General features: G+C 39.5%; 1 protein-coding gene across 1 annotated transcript in view; it reads left to right on the forward strand.

The window, feature by feature from the left end:
* Nucleotides 1-19,963, forward strand: part of LOC100754689 (A disintegrin and metallopeptidase domain 3-like) — a 39,417-nt gene that overhangs the window by 2,263 nt on the left and 17,191 nt on the right. The window contains exons 4-12 of the mRNA XM_027395393.2: nt 5,170-5,248; nt 8,256-8,332; nt 9,154-9,328; nt 11,332-11,397; nt 14,542-14,613; nt 14,832-14,998; nt 16,008-16,089; nt 17,307-17,443; nt 18,691-18,877. Of these exons, the coding sequence (XP_027251194.1) occupies nt 5,170-5,248; nt 8,256-8,332; nt 9,154-9,328; nt 11,332-11,397; nt 14,542-14,613; nt 14,832-14,998; nt 16,008-16,089; nt 17,307-17,443; nt 18,691-18,877 (1,042 nt within the window). The remainder of the gene's footprint in view (nt 1-5,169; nt 5,249-8,255; nt 8,333-9,153; nt 9,329-11,331; nt 11,398-14,541; nt 14,614-14,831; nt 14,999-16,007; nt 16,090-17,306; nt 17,444-18,690; nt 18,878-19,963) is intronic.

The following is a 19,963-nucleotide window of genomic DNA, read 5'->3' on the forward strand; positions in this document are numbered from 1 at the left end:
TTAGTACACTACACATGCCTGAGAAAAATGGAGACCAACCAGAAACATCACTGCCTAGGAAACCAGGTAGACCTTGTAAACACTAAAGTGCAGCTTAAATTGCAAACAGGCAGAACTTGCCTAGGTCATTTATTAAAGAGAATGAAAACTTGACTTATCAAAAACAGTGAGCAGACATCAATTGTGTGGTCGTAGACTTCACAGGGGTAAAGCAGAATGCACCCTACAGCTGTAGCTATTGAAGCACTGCATTCTCACTGTCCATGCCCCTTGCTTCTCCAGGAGCAGCTCCCTTCCAGGCCCAGCTCCCTTCCCTAGCTGCTGCTCCAGCACCAGCTCTGCCCCCTGCCCTCCTCTACCTTATGTTCCCTGCTCATATGCTGTTGTTTCTTGATGACAGACTGCATTTCTGTTATGCTCAAATGGTTTTGCCAACCCACCACTGCGTCTCTGCCATTTTGCTCCAATGTATATTCTTGACTTCCCCCTTTCTCCCTTTTTCCTTTGAGGAATCCAGTGGCATCAACATTGGATAAAACCTTCTATCACTCTTTATATTTTGTCTCTATTTAAAAGTTACAAAAATTCATAAAAAGGTTACACACACACACACACACACACACACACACACACACACACACACACACATCCATTGTTTTGAAATGGTCTGTTCTTTTGTGATAGAATGCAGGGTGCAAATTCTCAGTGTGGGTATATATCTTACATTATTCAGTATAAAATTTCATAGTGTAGAGTGTAATAGGTAATAAGGGTCCTTTACAGAGATTGTCTGTATGCATTCTGAAAATGACATTAGCAATTAGTATCTGTCCATGCTCAAATAGGCATTTTGTCTGAGGCACATGGACGATGAAGGTGGAGTCTCATTTTTGCTCTCTTTACTACATCTGACTTTGTATCCCATCCCACCATTGTAATCTACTTTGATAGGCTCCTCTGTAATCTGTTTCCAAAGTCCAAAGTGGTAATCATACATTTAAATAGATGTAAATTAGTATATTTTTGATTAAGAGCATTTAAGCCACATTTGTCACAATATGGGTGACAGTGATGTTCTTCTCTTCACTCTTCTTTGAAGCTTTGGAACTGATACCAAGAGATGTGTATCTTCCCCTCCAGGGCTTCTCAGCCCCCACCCTGTATCTGAGTTTACTCCTGTCCCACTGGGCAAAATTGGGAGAAGGCGCCATAACCTATGTGGTAGTAAGCTATCTGTGATTAACACGAAAATTCGATATTTGTCAATTTAAAAAATGTTTAGTGATAGATTTGGATGTTTACATGTACTGTTATTGGGTCTGTGGTTAGGACGCAATGGCAGTAAGTCCTTGGCACTTACCTCCTATCTGGGAAGTCAGAGAGAGATTGATGAAAAGACAAGGTCCCAAGATTCTCTTCAGGGACACAGGCTGCCAGTCATCTAGAACAGTGCATGCAGGTCTGCCTTGGTTGGTTATGGTCAATGTGATGCAAACCCATGTGTACCTGGGACTAGAGAATCTGAACTGGGGTTTACACCCCTCAGATTGCTGGCTGATGTCTGAGGGCCCAGCCCACCGGGTGGTACCACTCATTGGCAAAGCCATCCTGTGCTGCATAAGAAAGTCTGCTGGATGAGCCAGGGAGAGCAAACCTGTAAGTACATTCTTCTATGCTCTCCACTTCAGTGACTGCCTCCATGTTCCTGCTTTATTTCCTGCCCTGACATTCATTAATGATAGACAGTGATGTGGAAATACAGGCCAAATAAACTCTTTTATCCTCAAGTGGGCTTTGATCAGTGTTTTATCAAAGCAACAAAAACAACAGCAACAACAGAAAACAAACTAGGAAAAGGCCCCACTCTCAGTAGGCTAGCTACCATATTCCAGTAGCTCTAGGGACAGAAGGCTGGGCATAAGCACATGGTCTCTGGGGAGCACTGCTGATGCAAACAACCTGGTTAATGCTTCTAGAGTTGTTTCAATGTTTTTTTATTCAGCCTGGAGCCTACAAATTAAGTTGCTTATATGTGACACTGATACTTAGTTTGGCCAAAGAGAAGTTGTGTCTGTTTTTATGCCAGTGCCATACCGTTTTCATTACTATAGCTCTGTGGTGTCACTTAAAGTCTGGGATGTTGTTACCTCCAGCAGGGTTTTGTCTGTTGGACTTTTTAATTGTTCAGGATTGTTTTGGCTATCCTGGGTCTTTTGTCTTTCCATATAAAATTTAAGATTGTGTTTTTCAATTTCTGTGAAAAATTGTGTTGGAATTTTAAGGGAGATTATATTGAACCTGTAAATTTCTTTTGGTATGGTGATCATTTTTAGTATATTAATCCTACCAACCCATGAGCATGAGAGGTCTTTCTATTTTCTGATGTTGTTTTCCATATTTTGTCAATGTCTTAATTTCCCATTGTACAAGTCTTTCTCTCCTTTGTTTAGATTTATTCACAGATTTTTTTGAGGCTACTGTTAATGGTCTTGCTTCTCTGATTAATTCTTGGTGCCATTTGTTTATAGGAAGGGTGTGTGTGTGTGTGTGTGTGTGTGTGTGTGTGTGTGTACATGTGTTTGTTTTGTATCCTGCTAAATGTGACTCTGTTTACTAGCTATGGAGGTTTTCCAGTGGTACCCTTTGAGTCTTTTATTTATACAATTGTAGCATCTGAAAATAAAGCTACCTTTATGTCTTCCTTTCTAATTTGTAACCCTTCATCTCCTTCAGTAGTCTTACTGCTCTAGCTATGGATATAAGTACTGTATTGATCACTGATAGAGAGAGTGGGCATGCTTGTCTTATGTCTAATTTTTGGAAATGTTTTGTGTTTTTCTCCATTTAGCAAGATGTCAGCGGTGGACTTGCTGTAAATGGTCTTTATTGTACAGAGATGTGTCTCCTGTATCCCTAGAGTCCCCAGAACTTTTATCACAAAGAGAGGTTTTATTTAATCAAATTCCTTCCTATGTTTAATGAGATGGTTTAAATCTATTTATGTGGTGGTTTATGTCTCTTGATTGATGTTTGTTGAATCATCCTTTGATCTCTGATAAAAGCCAACTTGTTCATAATGGGTAATCTTTCTCTGTATTTTTGAATTGGGTTTCCACATATTTTACTGAGAAATTTTGCATCCAGTTTTATCAGAGAAAGGCCCATAATTTTCTTTTTGTGTTGGATCTTTCCATGTCAACTTTGGTATCAGGGTAATACTGATTTCATAAAAATAATTCAGAAACATCCCTTCACTTTCTATTTTGTGGAGTAGTTTGAGGAGTATTGCCATTAGTTCTTCTATGGAGGTCTGGAAGATTTCTGCACTGAATTCACCTGACTCCTGGGGTTTTGATTTTTGTTTTTAATTTTGGAGGTTTTTAATTATTGTTTCTATCTCATTGAATGTTATGGGACTAAATCTAGAATTAGCTTTTGCAGGCTGCATATATTCAGAAATGCAAATCTTTTACATTTCCAGTTTGGTATTGAGATCCAGTGGCACAATTGGCTAGCAAGGTACTTAGATTTTTAAAAGTGTGTTCTTAAGGTGCTCTGAATTTCCTCAGTGTCATAATGTATCCCATATCATCTTCCATTTTATTATTTGGATACTTTCTCTCTTTATTAGGTTAAATTGGCCAAATGTTTGTCAATCTTGTTAATCTTTTCAAAGACGAAGTTCTTCATGTCACTAATTTTTGTAGTATCTTCTGTATTTATAGTTCATTAATTTCAACCCTGGTTTTGATTATCTTTTCCCATCTGGTTTGGGGGTATTACTTGTCCTTATAATTCCAAGGCCTTCAGGTGTAATCATTCAGTTCTTAAGGATCTCTCAGATTCTCAGTGCAGGCCCTTACTGTTCTTAACTTACTTGTAGGACTGCCTCTATGTTCCATAGAATTTCTAACATTTTTCTTTTTCATTTGCCACTTTTAGGAATTTCCTAATTTCCCTGTTGATTTCTTTCTTGACTCAGTGAGTCAGTAGTCTGTTGCACAGTGTCCATGAGTTTGTGTGCTTTCTCTAGTTTCTGTTGTTGGTGTCCAGTTTCACTCCTTTGTGACCCAATAGGATGAGGGATGCCAACTCCATTTTCCTGTATTTGTTAAAACTGGCTTTCCTTTCTACTGTGTGGTTTATTTTGGAGAAAGTCCCGTTGGCTGCTTAGAAGAATGTATATCCTTTAGTGTCTGGGTGGGATGGTCTGTAGATGTCTGCTGTGTTTATCTGGTGAGGGCCCCAACATAAGCCCATACTCCAAGAGCTATCTGGTGTTTGACAGAGAGGCCAACCATGCACTTTGGAGCAAAGGCATCATCTTTACCAAACATTACCAGTAAAATTGGATGGCTGCATGTAGAAGAATGAACTCTAAAGTCTTTCTAAGCCCACAGAAAATTCAACTCCAAATGGCTTTAAGACTTCCGTATAAGACTGATACCCTGAATCTCATAGAAGGACAAGTAGGGAATATCTCTGAACTCATTGACATAGGAGGGGACTTTCTGAACAGAATACCAATAGTTGGAAGAATTAAAACCAGTAGCTAATGAAAGGGAACTTCATGAACCCAAAGTTTCTGTACAACAAAGAACACTGTCACTGGAGTGGAAAGGAAGCCTACAGAATGGGAAATAAATATTTAGCAGCTACATATCTAACTGAAAATTAGTAAGTAGGATATATAAAGAACTAAAACAACTAAACAAGCAAAAAAGCTAAACATCAAGGAAGCATACAATTTAAAAATGGGGCATGGAAGTAAAGAGATTTCTAAAAAGATGAAATAGACATGAGAGTAAAGAATTTTGAGATGGTTTGTAATTTTATGAAAAACATTTGATGCTGATTTGTGATTAACTCATTATCTACTATACTATAATCTACTCATTATTGAATACTAAAATTATCATACCATGAGATTTATTTGTGGTTAATATAAACTAAAACGTATATGAGAAGATGTTTGTATGTATCTAATATACCATTAGAACACAAGCTAGATAATGAAAAGACAAGTATTTTTAATTTTCAGATATTTTGGTTTGAAAGATTTCACTTTAGTTTAATTATTCTGAAAGTTTTTTTGTTAATGAACTCTTAAACCTGATATTGTTATTAATGATGTATTGCAATGAAATGTCATTATTTTGGTTGAAATAGGTCATTTTTACATCCAAGTTTTATGGCATATTCGAATACCAAGTCAGGAAAATTTCAAACAGACACTTCTTTAGTAAAGGTAAGCTTAGACTTCTGCTGTGTATACTTTGTGTGTGTGTGTGTGTGTGTGTGTGTGTGTGTGTGTGTGTGTGTGTGTAGTGGTGTTTTCCCCATATATGTTCATAGTTTTTAATTAGAAATAGTTATGCATACATTTATATATAGATTGTATATTTTTCTACACATGTATGGTTTCATACTAAGTTACCGTTAGAAGTTGGTTTTTGCATTTTACATTTATTTTTTTAATTTTATTTTTTCATTTTTTTGTAATTATTTTTTTTAGTTCAAATTAGGAACAAGCTTGCTTCACATGTCAATCCCTTCTCCTTCCCCTCCCCCCAACCCTCTACCCCAACTCCCCACTTGCCCCCCACCCCAAACACCCTCCACTCCCCAGGCAGGCTAGGGCCCTCGATAGAGCTCCTCAATGTCCACCACATCATCCTCGACTGTGCCTAGACCCTCCCCCATGAGTCCAGGCCAAGAGTCACACAATATATTTTTGATCATATTCTTTCTCCTTCCCCAACTCCCCCCAGATCGCCTCATCTCCATACCCACCCAACTCCATGTTCTTTTTCTTAAAAGAAAAAAGAACAAAAATCAAAACAAATAAACAAAAACAAAACAAAATACAAAGAACACCAAAATCAAACAACAATAAAAAGCACACACAAGGACCAGCCCCATGCTCAGCAGTAGTTGGTCAGAACAGAAGGATTGTATGACTTTTGTGTGTGCATTTTACATTTATTTTTAAAGTATTATTGTATCACTTGACTCCTGCCCTTTCCTACCTCCAACGTTTCTCCTGCCTCTTCCTTCCAACTGTGGTGATAATAACAAGGTATCCTGAAGGAGCCTAGGCTGGAGGTAAAATCACAATCCTCCTGCGTCCACTCTTCAGTGCTGGAATTCCAGGTTTGTGGTTATCATGAACAACTTGGATTCATTATTTACAAAGTAGGTGTAAGATGCTGCTGTTGGAAAGACAAAGAAACGCTTTTGAATCTACAGTGCTGTGGCTAAACAGATCCCAAATCCAAAGCCCCCGTTTGAACTGCTAGGAAAGCACACTGAGTAAGATGACTGCCCTGGGACTCTGAAATCCCTTATCTGAAAGTACAATTAAACCTTGTCTGAAGTCATCAGGAGTTAGAGGTGGAAAAGAAAAGGCAGGTTGAGGCATCAGGCACACACAAGGCTGGGAATGAAGTCCCACGGGTCCTGAACAGTGGAGGAGACCGTGGGAAAATGGTGAGAGGAGACTCCAGAGGCTGACTGCATACACACCAACACTGGAGGATGATGGGTCAGGGGAAATGAGGTAGCACCCATTGGTTCTCTGATGGAAACAGTGGGCTAGCTCATAAGGGATTCAAAAACAACCCCAGGGCTAAAAACCTTCCAGCACCTTGCATAGCACAAGCTGAAGGGGCGGCGACTATATGCCTGCATTTTACGATTAATTTTGATAAGCACTTATAAATTGTACATATTAACAGGGCCTAGTGTGGTTTTTCCACACGTGTATATTATATCATGTGCAATGAATGAAAACTACTAAACATCGAAAACACAAACAACAACAACAGAACCTTCTGGAACATCACCATCCAATTTTCAAGTTATACTGTAGAGCTACCGAACTAAAAACTGCATGGCACTGGCATAAACACAGAGAGCCTCTCGGCAGGCTCCAGTGTAGGTATATCTGCTGGCCCCTGTGCTACATGGTACGGTATGCTGCATGGCTCATGTGAGGCTCCTGGGACAGACAGGATTGTCCCTGGTTTTTCTCTTGTTAATTGCTGACCTCGTGATTCGCTGTCTCACTTCTGTCTGAGTGACTTTTCCTGTGTAGGTATTGGATGACACCTTACAGGAAGGTACAGTCAGAGATCCTTCGGAACTCTTCTCTTCCGTGGTTAATAGTGGGTTGGGACCTGGATTACTTCTTTGGAAAGGGCTGTTGGTATCACTTGAGGAGCAGGCTGCTGTTCCTTTTTGCTTCACATGCACGGTAGTGCAGATCTCCCTGTCTGGGCAAAGCCCTGGAGTGTGAGTACATTGGGCGTCATGCTGAAGGTGTATGTTGGGATTATATGGGCTCTGATGACAGCCCTTGTGGCTGTATCCAGTCTATTACTCCAGTTGTCAGTGATGAGGTTTGGAATGGGGTTTATGCCATGCTAAATAGAGATCTATACCTGGATGCTGTTAATATATAGATAGAGTTGAAGGAGTCATACAGTTGGAAGTGAAGTTTTACAGTGATAGGAACAAAAAGGTCCTGGAAATCACTACAATATAAGTCTATTAGGAGGAAGAAGAATTCACTAAAGGGATTATTAGTGGGGAAGTTTGGGGATCACTAACACTGATAACGTCAAGAGGTAAGAGTGTTAACTACTAATGATTAATTACCTTCCTATTGAGATATTAAGATAAAGCAAGGTGGACAAATGTGAGCTAAATAGTTATGGATTTACAAGATGGCTCCGTGCAAAAAATCATGCAAAACATGATGACCTGAGTTCCATCCCCTGGTCCCACATGGAAGAAGGAGAAAAGTGACCTCTGTTGTCCACTGTGACAGGGGCACACAGACAGGCAAAATAAATAAAAAAATACTTCAAAAAACCCTTCTTGCATTCTTGCATGACTCAGAAAAATTGAATGCAAATGTTCATAATTGAACCCAGCCAAATGCTATAAATCATAAGCTAGTGTGTACAAACTATACTCCTAGGCAATCTTGCTAAAAAGGAAAAGATACCATTAAATAGGGTAAGTAGTGGAAAAAAATTAAGGTTATAGCAACAATATTTCAGAGAGGAAAGTGATGAGGAGTGAAACATAGGAAGGCACTAAGGATGCATGTTCAGGAGAGGAGAGGGACTCTGGACATGGACACACAATGCAATGGCTGATCGTGGATGTTTGCTGATGTCAGGAAGCGGGCATGACCTCGAAGGCATCCCGTGGGGATCAGCTATGATATTTCTTCTGTTCCTTCTTAGGTTCATTGCTTTTATCAAGGACACGCTGCCGAGATCCCAGCATCAACGGTGACCCTCAGCACTTGCTCAGGTCTCAGGTACCACTCTGGAAGTGTGAACTAAGATTGTATGTCAACCCTCAGTTTCTACCATCTTCTGTGAGAACAAATGAGGCAAAAACAGAGAAAGAAAACAGAAAAAAAAAAGAATACAGAGCTGTTGACAGTGGTGGCTGTGTTTATACACCTCCTTTACTCCCATCTCTCTCTCTCTTGTCCTTTCATGTGCTTTTTAAAGGCCTTTTTGCCTTTTGCCATCATAAATCTTAAGCAGAAAAAGCTCCCATGAGCAGGGAGGGAATTCATATTTTCTAGACACATCAGATCACAATTTTTCTTAAATGCCATAATGGAGGGAGGATAGGTATTGTTGTAATTTAAGAAAAGTATCCAAGACAAAGATGCCATGAGACATCATTTGTTCAAGCAAAGGTTATTTTTGTTTGTTTGTTTTTGTTTTTAATTAGGGAAAGGGATCATAAAAAGGATAAAAAGGAGGTTGGAGACAGTTCTCTGGAGACAGGAGAAGCAGGAGAGGAGAGAGGGTCAGAAAGAGAGGTAGAGAGGGAGAGACAGCAGAACATAGAGAGGAGAGAAAGAGAGAGAGGATGGGAGGTGGGCAGGGCCCTTTTATAAGTGACAATAGTGAATGTGCACAGGTGGTGGTGTTCTTAGTGGCTGCAGCTGAGAGTGTATCCTGTCACAACCCCAAGGACAGACCAGTACAGATGCCTAAATACTAACAGGTATAACAATGGGTTTTAAATTCAATAGATAAAGAATTTATAGAAGATACTTTTAGCGTGATTTCTCAGTGGGAAGCCTATACTAAATGTGCTTTATTTTCTTTATATGTTTAGGGGCTTGTTGCAGTTAGAGAACATCACTTATGGAATTGAGCCATTAGAGTCATCAGCTACATTTGAACACATGATTTATCAAATAAAGAATAATAACATTGATTATTCCCCCTTAAGAGAAAATTTAAATTCCCAGCATGAAAGTCAGTCCTACCGAATTCTTGTAAAACCAGAGGTGAGTTTGTCCTTCATTTGTGCTATTTACATTGAAATTTTGAGATTGTGTATATTGGGAAAACAAAGTCAAACTGTTGTACAGTAATTATTTTAAGATATCATTGGTTTCCTCAGGTAGTCTAAAGGAAAGAACAAGTAGACATAATTTTTAAAAACTCATCAAAACTTGTCAGTGTCATTTGTATAGTGATTTATGGATCCTTTAAATAGATTCTCATAGTTGCTATTTGTGTGGGTTTGCATGCTGTTAACTTACTCAGTCCTGGATTTACTGACTGATACTTTGTATTTTCTTTGTCAATTCATTTGCTTTGTAAAAAAAAGCATTACTTTGCCATACAATTTAAAAGGAAAATGAGTCATGACAATAACCAGGACTTTGGCATGTTTGCTCTCAGATGGTTTGCCATAAATGCACAGTCACAAATGTCTAGACTTTTTAAGGAAAAATAATCCAGTCAGGGTTTTTAAAATTGTTTTCACTTTTTCTATGAAAAAGATTTCATATTTTTGCTTATTTTACATTTGTTACTTTCTAAATTAAATAATATTGGCAAGTAAATCTATTAAAATGCTAAATGAATGGGTGTCTACGGAAAAATTTAAAATAAGAATGGACCAAACTATTATTTTCTCCAGCCAGGAGCTGCCATGGGATGTACTGTCTTGTTTTGCAGTGTGCTTCTATTCTGTTTCTGACATAAATATATAAATGCACACTGATTTTAATTGTAAAGTATATACTTTATACACTTATGGCAGCCTCACATTAAAATTTTCCCTTTAATTGGTAAATTAATTTGATAGAAACAAAAATTAACTTTTCTTATAAATAATGTCAGCCAAGAGCAGGCTCTCTTCCAAAGAGATTGTTGGTATGCATCTTAACATCTCCATTTACAATGTGTGCTCACCTTCTCATTTGAACATCAGTGGCTAAATAAGTTAATTTCTAGGTATACATTCTTATCATATAAAACAGAAGTAAGAAAAAACCTGGTGAATGAAGCTTGAATCTAATTAATGACAAACTTCCTTTCACCATTCCCTTACCTTGTTTTTATTTAATTTGTTGGAAGTGTCAATTTGAATAAAAGTTGACAAACTAATCACAGAAATCCATAAAACTGACAGTCACGAACTGAACAACAAAGTTGTACTCCTCCCATGAGAAGGACCTTGTCAAATCAGTTAAAGGCTGAAAAGAAAACTTACTCTCATATACATAGTCTTTGGATCCAACCGGAACCTCAATGTCATGTCCTTCTGGATCTCCAGATGGGAGGTCCTGCCTTGGAACAGGTCCAGGGTTCTGGATTCCTCTTTAGACATTGGACTAAATGGCCTCTATGATCACAGAAGCCATATATGCACATTTCATGTTATTAAACATTATGTATTGAAATAAATAAGCCTTGTTACAATAAATGTTCAAGAAGCCACAAACCAAATCAGTAATGAGATATAATGTGGATAATATATTTCATCCTAAAAATAAGTAATTCCATACCCAACCAACTTATCTTCTATTGAAGACATTCAGAAAAAAAAAAAACAAACAAACATTAAATTGAAGCACCTTTAAAACAGCCAAGGTTGCCGGGCGTTGGTGGCACACGCCTTTAATCCCAGCACTCGGGAGGTAGATGCAGGTGTATCTCTGTGAGTTCAAGACCAGCCTGGTCTACAAGAGCTAGTTCCAGGACAGCCTCCAAAGCCACAGAGAAACCCTGTCTCTGAAAGCAAGCAAGCAAGCAAACAAACAAACAAAAACAAACAAACAAACAAAAAGCCAAAGTTATCCTTGTTTACATTATGATAGCAAACAATTTCTTTCCAGTCAAACTGTCTTTAGAGTATTTAAAGAATTTATCTGTCATCCCTGTTACTGAAATAAGTACAGTAAGCAGTCCTAAACCAGGACCCTTAACAGACATGTGGTTACCCGATTGAAGTTTTTTATTATATTGATGGGTTTTTGTTTGTTTGTTTGTTTCACAGAAAGCTGAAAATGTATCACTAATGAAGAGGACCCTGCGGGTGAAGATTGTTATGGATAAAGCAATGGTAGGACTGACCTGTCTGTCTTCCTGAGGTCTTGGTTTTGTAGTGAGATTGAGTAAGGATTGTGAATATAAAACTTAAACTTCCTTCCTTCCTTCCTTCCTTCCTTCCTTCCTTCCTTCCTTCCTTCCTTCCTTCCTTCCTTCCTTCCTTCCTTCCTTCCTTTGTTCTTTCCTCCTTCCCTTCCTCCCTCTCTCCCTTCCTTCCTTCCTTGCTTGCTTCCTTTTGAAGTATCTTTATTCTATGGGTGCAGTGTTTTGCCTGCATTGTGGAAGGCTGTGGACTATGTGCATGCAGTACTCTTAGCGTCCAGAAGAGGGAGGCAGATCCACTGGAACTGGAGTTGCACAAGGCTGTGAGGGACCCTGTGAATTTTGGGGTTTGAATTAAGGTCCTCTAGAAGGGCAAAGTGCTCTCAGCTGCTAAGCTATCTTTCCAGTCTGCATTTCACAGTTTTATACAAATGTTTTTTACTCTGTTCAAATGTCAGTCATGATGACATGTGCCAATAATCCCAGCACTTAGGACGGGAGGCAGAGAGGCTGAGTTTCCTACCACCCAGGGCTACCGTAAGAAGATCTTGTGTCAAAAGACAAACATTTCTTTCTCTGCTCAAAATAATGTGCCAAAGCCTTGCAGTGCATAGCGACTTCTCATCAGTCATCCCTGCACTGGCGTGAGGGCATGATAGCAATGGCACATGGCTTTGCATGAACAGGGTCTCCTACACCATCGCCCATCTTTAGCAGAGACTAGCAGGTGCACCTCAATTTTTATTGAGACTAGATCTCATTTCCATTATACTGGAAGTAGTTCATTAAGTACTAAATTGGATTAAATTTTCCAAATATTTACTTCCTGAGCTTACTTTATGTGTCATAGCCAGCTGGCTTGTTGAGTGGAAGCTCCATGTTTTACGGATGAAATGGCGGTTTGCTAGCACTCCAGTTACTTTGCACTCTCCTCTCCAAACAGTGCTGCACACTTCCTTTCTTCCCCCACCGGGTTGACCTCATTTGGTGTCAGTACTGACTTTCTGTGTCCCCTCAACATCCTCTGGTTCCCAGCATCCAGCCCACGGTGCATTGAGTCACTTAGTCTCATGGTGTGAATCCATTCCACCAGCCTCTGCCTCACCACACTGAAATCTCACTTAAACAGTCATTTCTGTTTTGCCTTAGTTAATGTTTACATGTACCATAGTCTACAGAATAAATGATTTAATTAATTCTCCAGTTTCTATTTTTCTTTTAATGAAAACACATTTTTCTTTTAATACAATTTGATTATAGTTTCTCCTTCCCCAACTCCTCCAAGAGCCTCCCCAAATCCGCTCCCGTCCAAATCTACACCTTTTCAGTTTCTCCTAAGAAAACAAACAGGCATCTAAAGAATAATTACAAAATAAAATAAGATAAAACAAAGCCAAAAGAATCAGAATAGGACAAAATAGAAGTAATAAAAGATAGCAAAAACACATATGAAACACATATAGGTCCAGAAACACACAGGATAAAAATATAGGAATTCCATAAAAACCCTAAACTGGAAGTCATAATATATCTGAAGGACTTGTGATGTTAAAAGAAAATAAAGAAATAATGCCCTGACATACATTATGAGATAAGGAACCTCTAAAGATGCAAATGAGTTCCTTTTGTATTGGCCATCTACTGCTGGGCACCGGGCCTGCCTGCCCTTAAGAGTGGTTTGTTTCCCCAGTGAGACTTCCTTGGCGAAAACGAAGTTTTCATTTGCAAGCCATATCCATTGGAGACAGCTTTGGGGTTAGGGAAGGGGACATGTACCCACTTCTCCTCTTAGCACTGGGATCCCATCTGGTGCAGGTCTGTGCAGGCCCTGTGCATGCTGTCTCAGTCTCTGTGAGGTCTTTGTGCATGGATCCTGCTGCGTTAAGAAGGCCTTGTTTTCTTGGTATCCTCCATCCCCTCTGGCTCTGACACTCATTCTGCCTCCTCTAGCCCCAAGGGAAGAGATCAATGGGGCTATCCCATTTAGGATTGGGTATTTCCCTCCCAGCATTTGTCCATTTCTGGGTCTCTGTATTCATCCCCATCGGCTGCCATCAAACAGTATTACATATTTTGTATGAAGTAGTCTGTGTCCGATTAAGCACCATTGCCAGGAGTTCATCGCTCACTTTCTCCTGAGCTTGTGGAAGAGTCTGCAGCTTTTGTTCATTTGAAATTGTCTTAGCATTTCAAGTTTGAACATTTTAGCCTTTTAAACAGTTCTGGTTTTTGGAAAAAAATACACCATTAAACTTTCAGGAAGTTGTAGCAAGAATACCTCACAGAGCAGCCTTTTCTTGTCACCTGTGTTACCGTCAAGTAGTCTTCTGCTGTCATCTGTGCTGTCTCCATTTGAATTCGAGAGCAAATTTTCAGTTACATCACAGGGATTACAATGAACAACAGCACAGCAGCATTTCCTGACTCTGAGGATGAGCCCTCCATTGCCCTGCATTTACACAGCTGGTCTCAGTAAGACTGTGTTTTATACTTATGCATAGTCTGTCCTTGCTACTTAGAAGTTTCTATGCAGGCATATTAAAGCTAACTTTTGCCTTGGTGTCTCAAATCTCTACTGTTAATTTGCTTGCTACTAAATATAACCATGTAAATTATAAATGTAATTAACACAAAATCATAAACAATATTTGCAGACAGTATGATGACTATCATCTCCTTATATGAAGGTATACTCTGGTAGCTGGCCACTAGCTGGGACACATGGTGCGTTTCTTTAATTGCAATGAAGCCCTGATGATAGAGACGTGAGTGCGGTCACAGTGAGTCAGTGACTAGACTCCTTGATTTTGTCCTCATCAGTTATGTGCTCTGGAACTTTAATTCATCCAATCTTAGTTTCTGTGCCCCTGAGGAGGAAGTTCCTCACAGCTATCCCTTCTAATAGTCTTAATCATTAAGACCCTGGGGTTTTGTGTAAAACACAGGATAGACAGTAACTAGGAAGTTTACAGGCACGGAGGATTAACTGACAACCAATTTTCACATTGCCTCTTCAGTTGAGTACTGCATGATTTTAACATCTGTATCTGAAACTATCAAAGAGTGATTATTTGATCAGTTATATTGGTAATCGAGAAACAAACTTGTCTTTCAGTTTGACCATTTGGGCTCTGAGATGGGAGTTGCGGTTCAGAAAGTTGTTCATATGTTTGGTCTCATTAACACCGTGAGTACTTCTGCTGTCATTGAAGTAAGAGAATAACGCTAACCCACTGCCAGGGTTTTTGTGAGTAGCCGTGTGGCTTTGTGAAATGTGTACTCCTCCCTGCACTTTGCCCCATGAGCTGGGTTGTCTCCTCATAGCAATCAGGTGAATGGAAGCCCAGCATTCACAGACAGGGCAGGATGACTGTCCACTCACACTGAAGAGTGTCCTCTTTTCAGATGTTTTCCGAGCTGAAGATGACAGTGATGTTAACCTCTCTAGAGATCTGGTCAGATGAAAACAAGATTGAAACAAATGGGGATGCTGATGAAGTTCTGCAAAGGTTTCTGGTATGGAAACAAAATCAGCCATCTGAAAGAGTCAAGGTTATCATGTATTTACTCCTGTAAGTACTTTATCTACAACAATGGGGACTTGACTAATTGTTTAATGTCAGCTGTCAAAGTTGTGTTTCTGTAACTGTGCCAGCATAAGCAAAATGTAAAGATCTGACCATGTAGTCAATTGCAGTTCCCCCCCCCAGACCCTATCACTCCATTCCACCTTGGCACTGAGGTGGGAGTATGAAAAGCAGCAGGGTGAATGTGGGCCTCTGTGTTTATAAAGACCTCACCAGGAAATGTTCATACCATGATGTTAATGCTATGAAAACAGTAATTACCCATTTTTCATGTTGCTGGTTTAAAAGGTAAATAACTGAACTGGACCAGCCACTTGCCTGCACCTATGGCTACTCCCAGTTTCTATAGTGACCTGAGATGTAGCTGTTAGCTACTTGCTGTGCATGCTTCAAGAGTCTTCATGTGGGCTTCAGCATTGCTCACTCAATTGGTTTGCATGGAAACAGGAGACATTCACTCCAGAAGATCTCAAGAGCTATAAAAGGACCATATGTCTTCTGTTGCCTCCTATTAGGTTCAAGGTCAGGCTTGAGTATTTGAAGGCAACACTAATGTCTAATTTCTGCATACTACCTCTTTTTTTTTCTTGATGTACCTCTCTTTCTTTCTCCTTCACCTCTGGTCCAACACTGTATAAAGACTTGTCCAATATGTGAAAAGCTTGACAATAAGATAACACTGGCCTTTAGATTTTAGAGTCAATGTCCATCTAGTGATGGGGATCCTGTGGGACAGGTCATGGAAATACTATGTGTCTCTAGGTTTTGGATAGGGTATCATAGAATCTTAAGCATCAAATTAACTTAAATTCCTATCAAGTATGGAGGACTTACTATTTGTGTTTTTACTAATTAATGAATGGTTGGTAGCATGAAGCATATGGCATGCTGAATACCATGTTTTAAAGATACAGAAATTCTAGAAAAACACTGTTTAAATGTCCTTTCTAGCAACATTTTGGAACAAGTGCACTGACATAAAATTTCACTTTAGGTATAAGGATTACCCTGATTATATGGGAGCAACATATCACGGGATGGCCTGCAACCCAAAGTTCACAGCAGGAATTGCTCTGGTATGCCTTCTGTTGTCCCTGTCCCTTGAAAGAAAAGACAAAGAATGCATTTGTATACTTTTGGCAAATTTGTATAATAGTATTTTTTAGGCTTTTAATGTTACAACTTATAAAAGAGTTGGTCTGGTTGAGAGACACACCCTGAATTTGTGATTTTAACCAGTTCTGTGGTGCTATTGTAAAATAAGTCTCAAGATATGTTCACCTTATTAAAAATGAGTCTCCACATCAATCAACAAAACCACTCCTGTGTCCCAGGTGATGGCACTCCATGTTCTGCTTCTACTGTTAGAACAACTTTGGTGATCTTCTTTGATTCTCTTTCATTACATGTATATCTCATAGATTTTGTTGTTTACCATTGTACTTGGCCAAAATATTAAATTTAAGTCAGTTATAAATAAAATTTTATTTCAATTTTAAAAAACTCCTCAGGCAATTTCTAAAGTAAAAATCGATTGCCAATTAAATCTTCATGGTCTAAATTTTTTTTCTAATTTTTTTTCAAAAAACAGTTATTAAGATTATTCTACTTCCCAGAATGTTTTTATATTTTTTGAATTCTATACAATAATATGCCATAAATGTAAGGTTTTATGCAGCAACTTTATTTTTCCTATCTGTCAGCTCCATTTGGACTAAAAGATTATTGCTTAAAAACGAATATCACAATTTGCTCATTTTCTTTTGCATGGGTTTCTGTGAGGAAACCTCAGAAATCCATGGGACCTCCTGTAGAAGTCCAGTATTTATCACTAGCATAGGTGATAAATAGCATGGACTTTGGGAGCCCATTTCATATAGAGGAATACTCCCTGAGCCAAGACACATGGGGATGGGCCTGGACCCTATCCCAAAGGATACAGTAGACACTGATGACACCCTATGGAAGGCCTCACCATCCAGGGGGAGCAGAAAAGATATGAGACAGATAAGGTTTTAGTTGAGGGGGTGGGGGTGGGGAGGGGAGGACGGGTGGGAGAAGGGAACTGGAATTGTCATGTAAAACAATCCTGTTTCTAATTCAAATAAAAAAAAGTTGGAAAAAGAAAAAAATACAAAAAAAAGTTTTGCTAGTCTATTTTCTTGACTTTGCATTGTTGTTTAGGAACCATTGCCAAATAAAGCCTGACAAAGCAAACAGGAAGAAGCAGGAGGATTGCAGGAGGAGGAGCAGGAGGACTGACACACTAATTCTGTTCCTTTTATCTGCCTAGCACCCAAAGACCTTAACCGTGGAGGGCTTTGCTGCTGTCCTATCCCAGCTGCTTGGGATTAACCTGGGCTTAACATATGATGATGTCTTCAACTGCTTCTGTCCTGGAAGCACATGCATAATGAACCCTTCAGCAATGTAAGGGGCCTTTCCAGGTCATGTCTCTGTAGAAGCTTAGGAAATACTTGCTGTGTTCTGACATACACTTTGTCAAAGTATCACCGATTAAGAACAGCTTAAATGAATGCATCCACAATAATTTAAAGCACACAGAAGAGGACAAGCTCATGGTATTACAGAAAACATGCTTGCCAGTTCTTAAGAGTCAACAGCCAGTACGCTGCTAGTATACAGAGTGAGTGGGAGTTTATGGGCTCTTTTGTCAGCACTGTCGATATGCTTCTATGGAAGAAACACAACAATGCTGAAATAGAGGAGGCTCAAAGTCTCAGCAGACCCGAGGATAAGGAAATTTAGCTGTGTACATTGGGGCACAGGGAGATAAAAGTTTACAAAAAACTTAGAAGCTACTGAGACTATAAGGAGGAGTTATTGTAGGGAGACCAAACACAGTCTCTGGGGGAGAGGAATGTTCTCATAATCACCCATAGGAATTTATTAACACTGAGAGTAAGGCCTTGGAAGAATCACTTATAGACAGGCTCTTGGCTATCACAGTTCACTACTAAATCTTGAAATATTCTGAACAGTTTCATTTGTTGCATCTGGCTTACTATTAGTTTTCTGTTAGGCTTTCCAAGCAATTGGTTAAGATAAGCTGTACAGATTGGACTTCAAGTCAAGTGTTCTAGAATGCTCAAACCTTCAGCCAATGGGAGTGAATTAAAATTATGGGCAGATGGTGTTGAGAGAAGTCATGAGGTGAAAGGAGAAGCTATGGCCCCTGGGTGGGGGTGGGGGTTGCTGAATGGAATCTTCCCGAGGGAGGAGGAGCCTGTGGGATGAATGAAGGAGACTATGGAAGCCATGAGTTTTGGTCTCCCCAGAGGCTTTCATGTACCAGAGAGGGAAAAACTGAACTGAGGGGGGGGGAAGCCCTCTTCATTACAAGGCAGGGGGCATGGCAGCTATCCTACTCCACACCTGCATTCCAGCTTTTTGTAGGGACAATTCTTTTGAAACTAATGTGCTATTTTTATTTGTGTCCTGAAGCTGAGGCCTCGAGCACTCTACCTCCCTCCACTTTCTGTATGTTGATCCTAACAAATTACAATAGAAAGAAATGCACTGCTTTGGTTATAACTGGCCAGCATTATAACCAGAGTTGGCTCTGCTTTAAAGTGAATATTCAGGAATCGTACAATTTATGTTACTTGGATAACAGTTGCATTTCTTTTATCTGAGGGATATTAATTTATTTTTAGACGTTCCCAGGGAATCAAGGTTTTTAGCAGCTGCAGCATGGATGCATTCAAACAGCTGGCTTCACAGCCTGATCTAGACTGCCTCCGGGAGAAACCAGAGCCAGAGTTTGAAGCTCTGCCCCAAATCAGAATATGTGGCAACTTCAAATTGGATGGATATGAGCAGTGTGACTGTGGCCCTGCAGAGGTTAGTGAGACTGTCCCGACTCATCCCAACACTTGGTCTATGTGTCATATCCACTCTTGTAGATTTACATGTAATGGAAAAGGGGAGAACATCATTTGACAGCAGGCACTCAAGATTTGTAGAACATGCAATGTTTGTCTTTCTGGGTGTAGATTACATCACGATCAATCAAAGTGCAGAGTTTTGGGGGCCAGTCCCAATGGATACATTTATGGAACACTACCATGGCTAAGTCTCAGGACATTGTAGAAGAGATGGTAGAAAGATTGTAGGAGCCAGAGAATCGGGGAGTTTGCTATGAGATTGTGTCTCCTAGTGATATAGGACTTGTATCCATAAAGTCTCATCAACATGACTGTCTAAACATTTGGTGAATGAGGAGGGGACCAATGAAAGTGTTAAAGCAAAAGGGGAAAAACCCATGAGGCCTCAGCCCTACACAGAGACCTGCCCATGACTAAGGAATGCTGAGGGGGATAAATAATCTTCTCCGGGGAGGAACACAACAATTGGTTATCCAATACCAACATCCGGCCCTGACAACATACATGCAAGTAACATTCCATAGACAGGGCAGGCGATATTTAAGAATATATATGTATACACACACATGCATTTATCAACAAATAATGTATATACAAATATGCATATAATAATGATTGATGGGAAAAGAGGCCATGAAGATGAAAGAGAGCAAGAAGGGTACCTGGGAGGGCTTGGAAGGAGGAAGCAGAATGGAGAAATATTGTAATAATACTATAATCTCAGAATAATTTATTTATCTTTCAAAACATTATGTGGGGTTTTACTTTTTACTACCATATTTTTCATTATCTAAGACAATTTTCAAGTGCAAACACATTTTGATAACATTCTTACCTTCTTTTAAGTCTCTCTAGGGTTTCCAACCTTGCTAATGCTTTAGCCCTTTAATATAGTTCCTCATTTTGGGGTAACCCCCAATATTTTCATTACTACTTCACACTGTAATTTTGCTACTATTGTGATTTGTAATGTAAATATCGGATACACAGGCTATCTTATGTGCAATCCCGTGAAAGGGTCGTTTGATCCCCCAAGGGGTTG

Source organism: Cricetulus griseus, assembly GCF_003668045.3.
Source record: "Cricetulus griseus strain 17A/GY chromosome 1 unlocalized genomic scaffold, alternate assembly CriGri-PICRH-1.0 chr1_1, whole genome shotgun sequence".
In the NCBI taxonomy this organism is placed as follows: domain Eukaryota; kingdom Metazoa; phylum Chordata; class Mammalia; order Rodentia; family Cricetidae; genus Cricetulus; species Cricetulus griseus.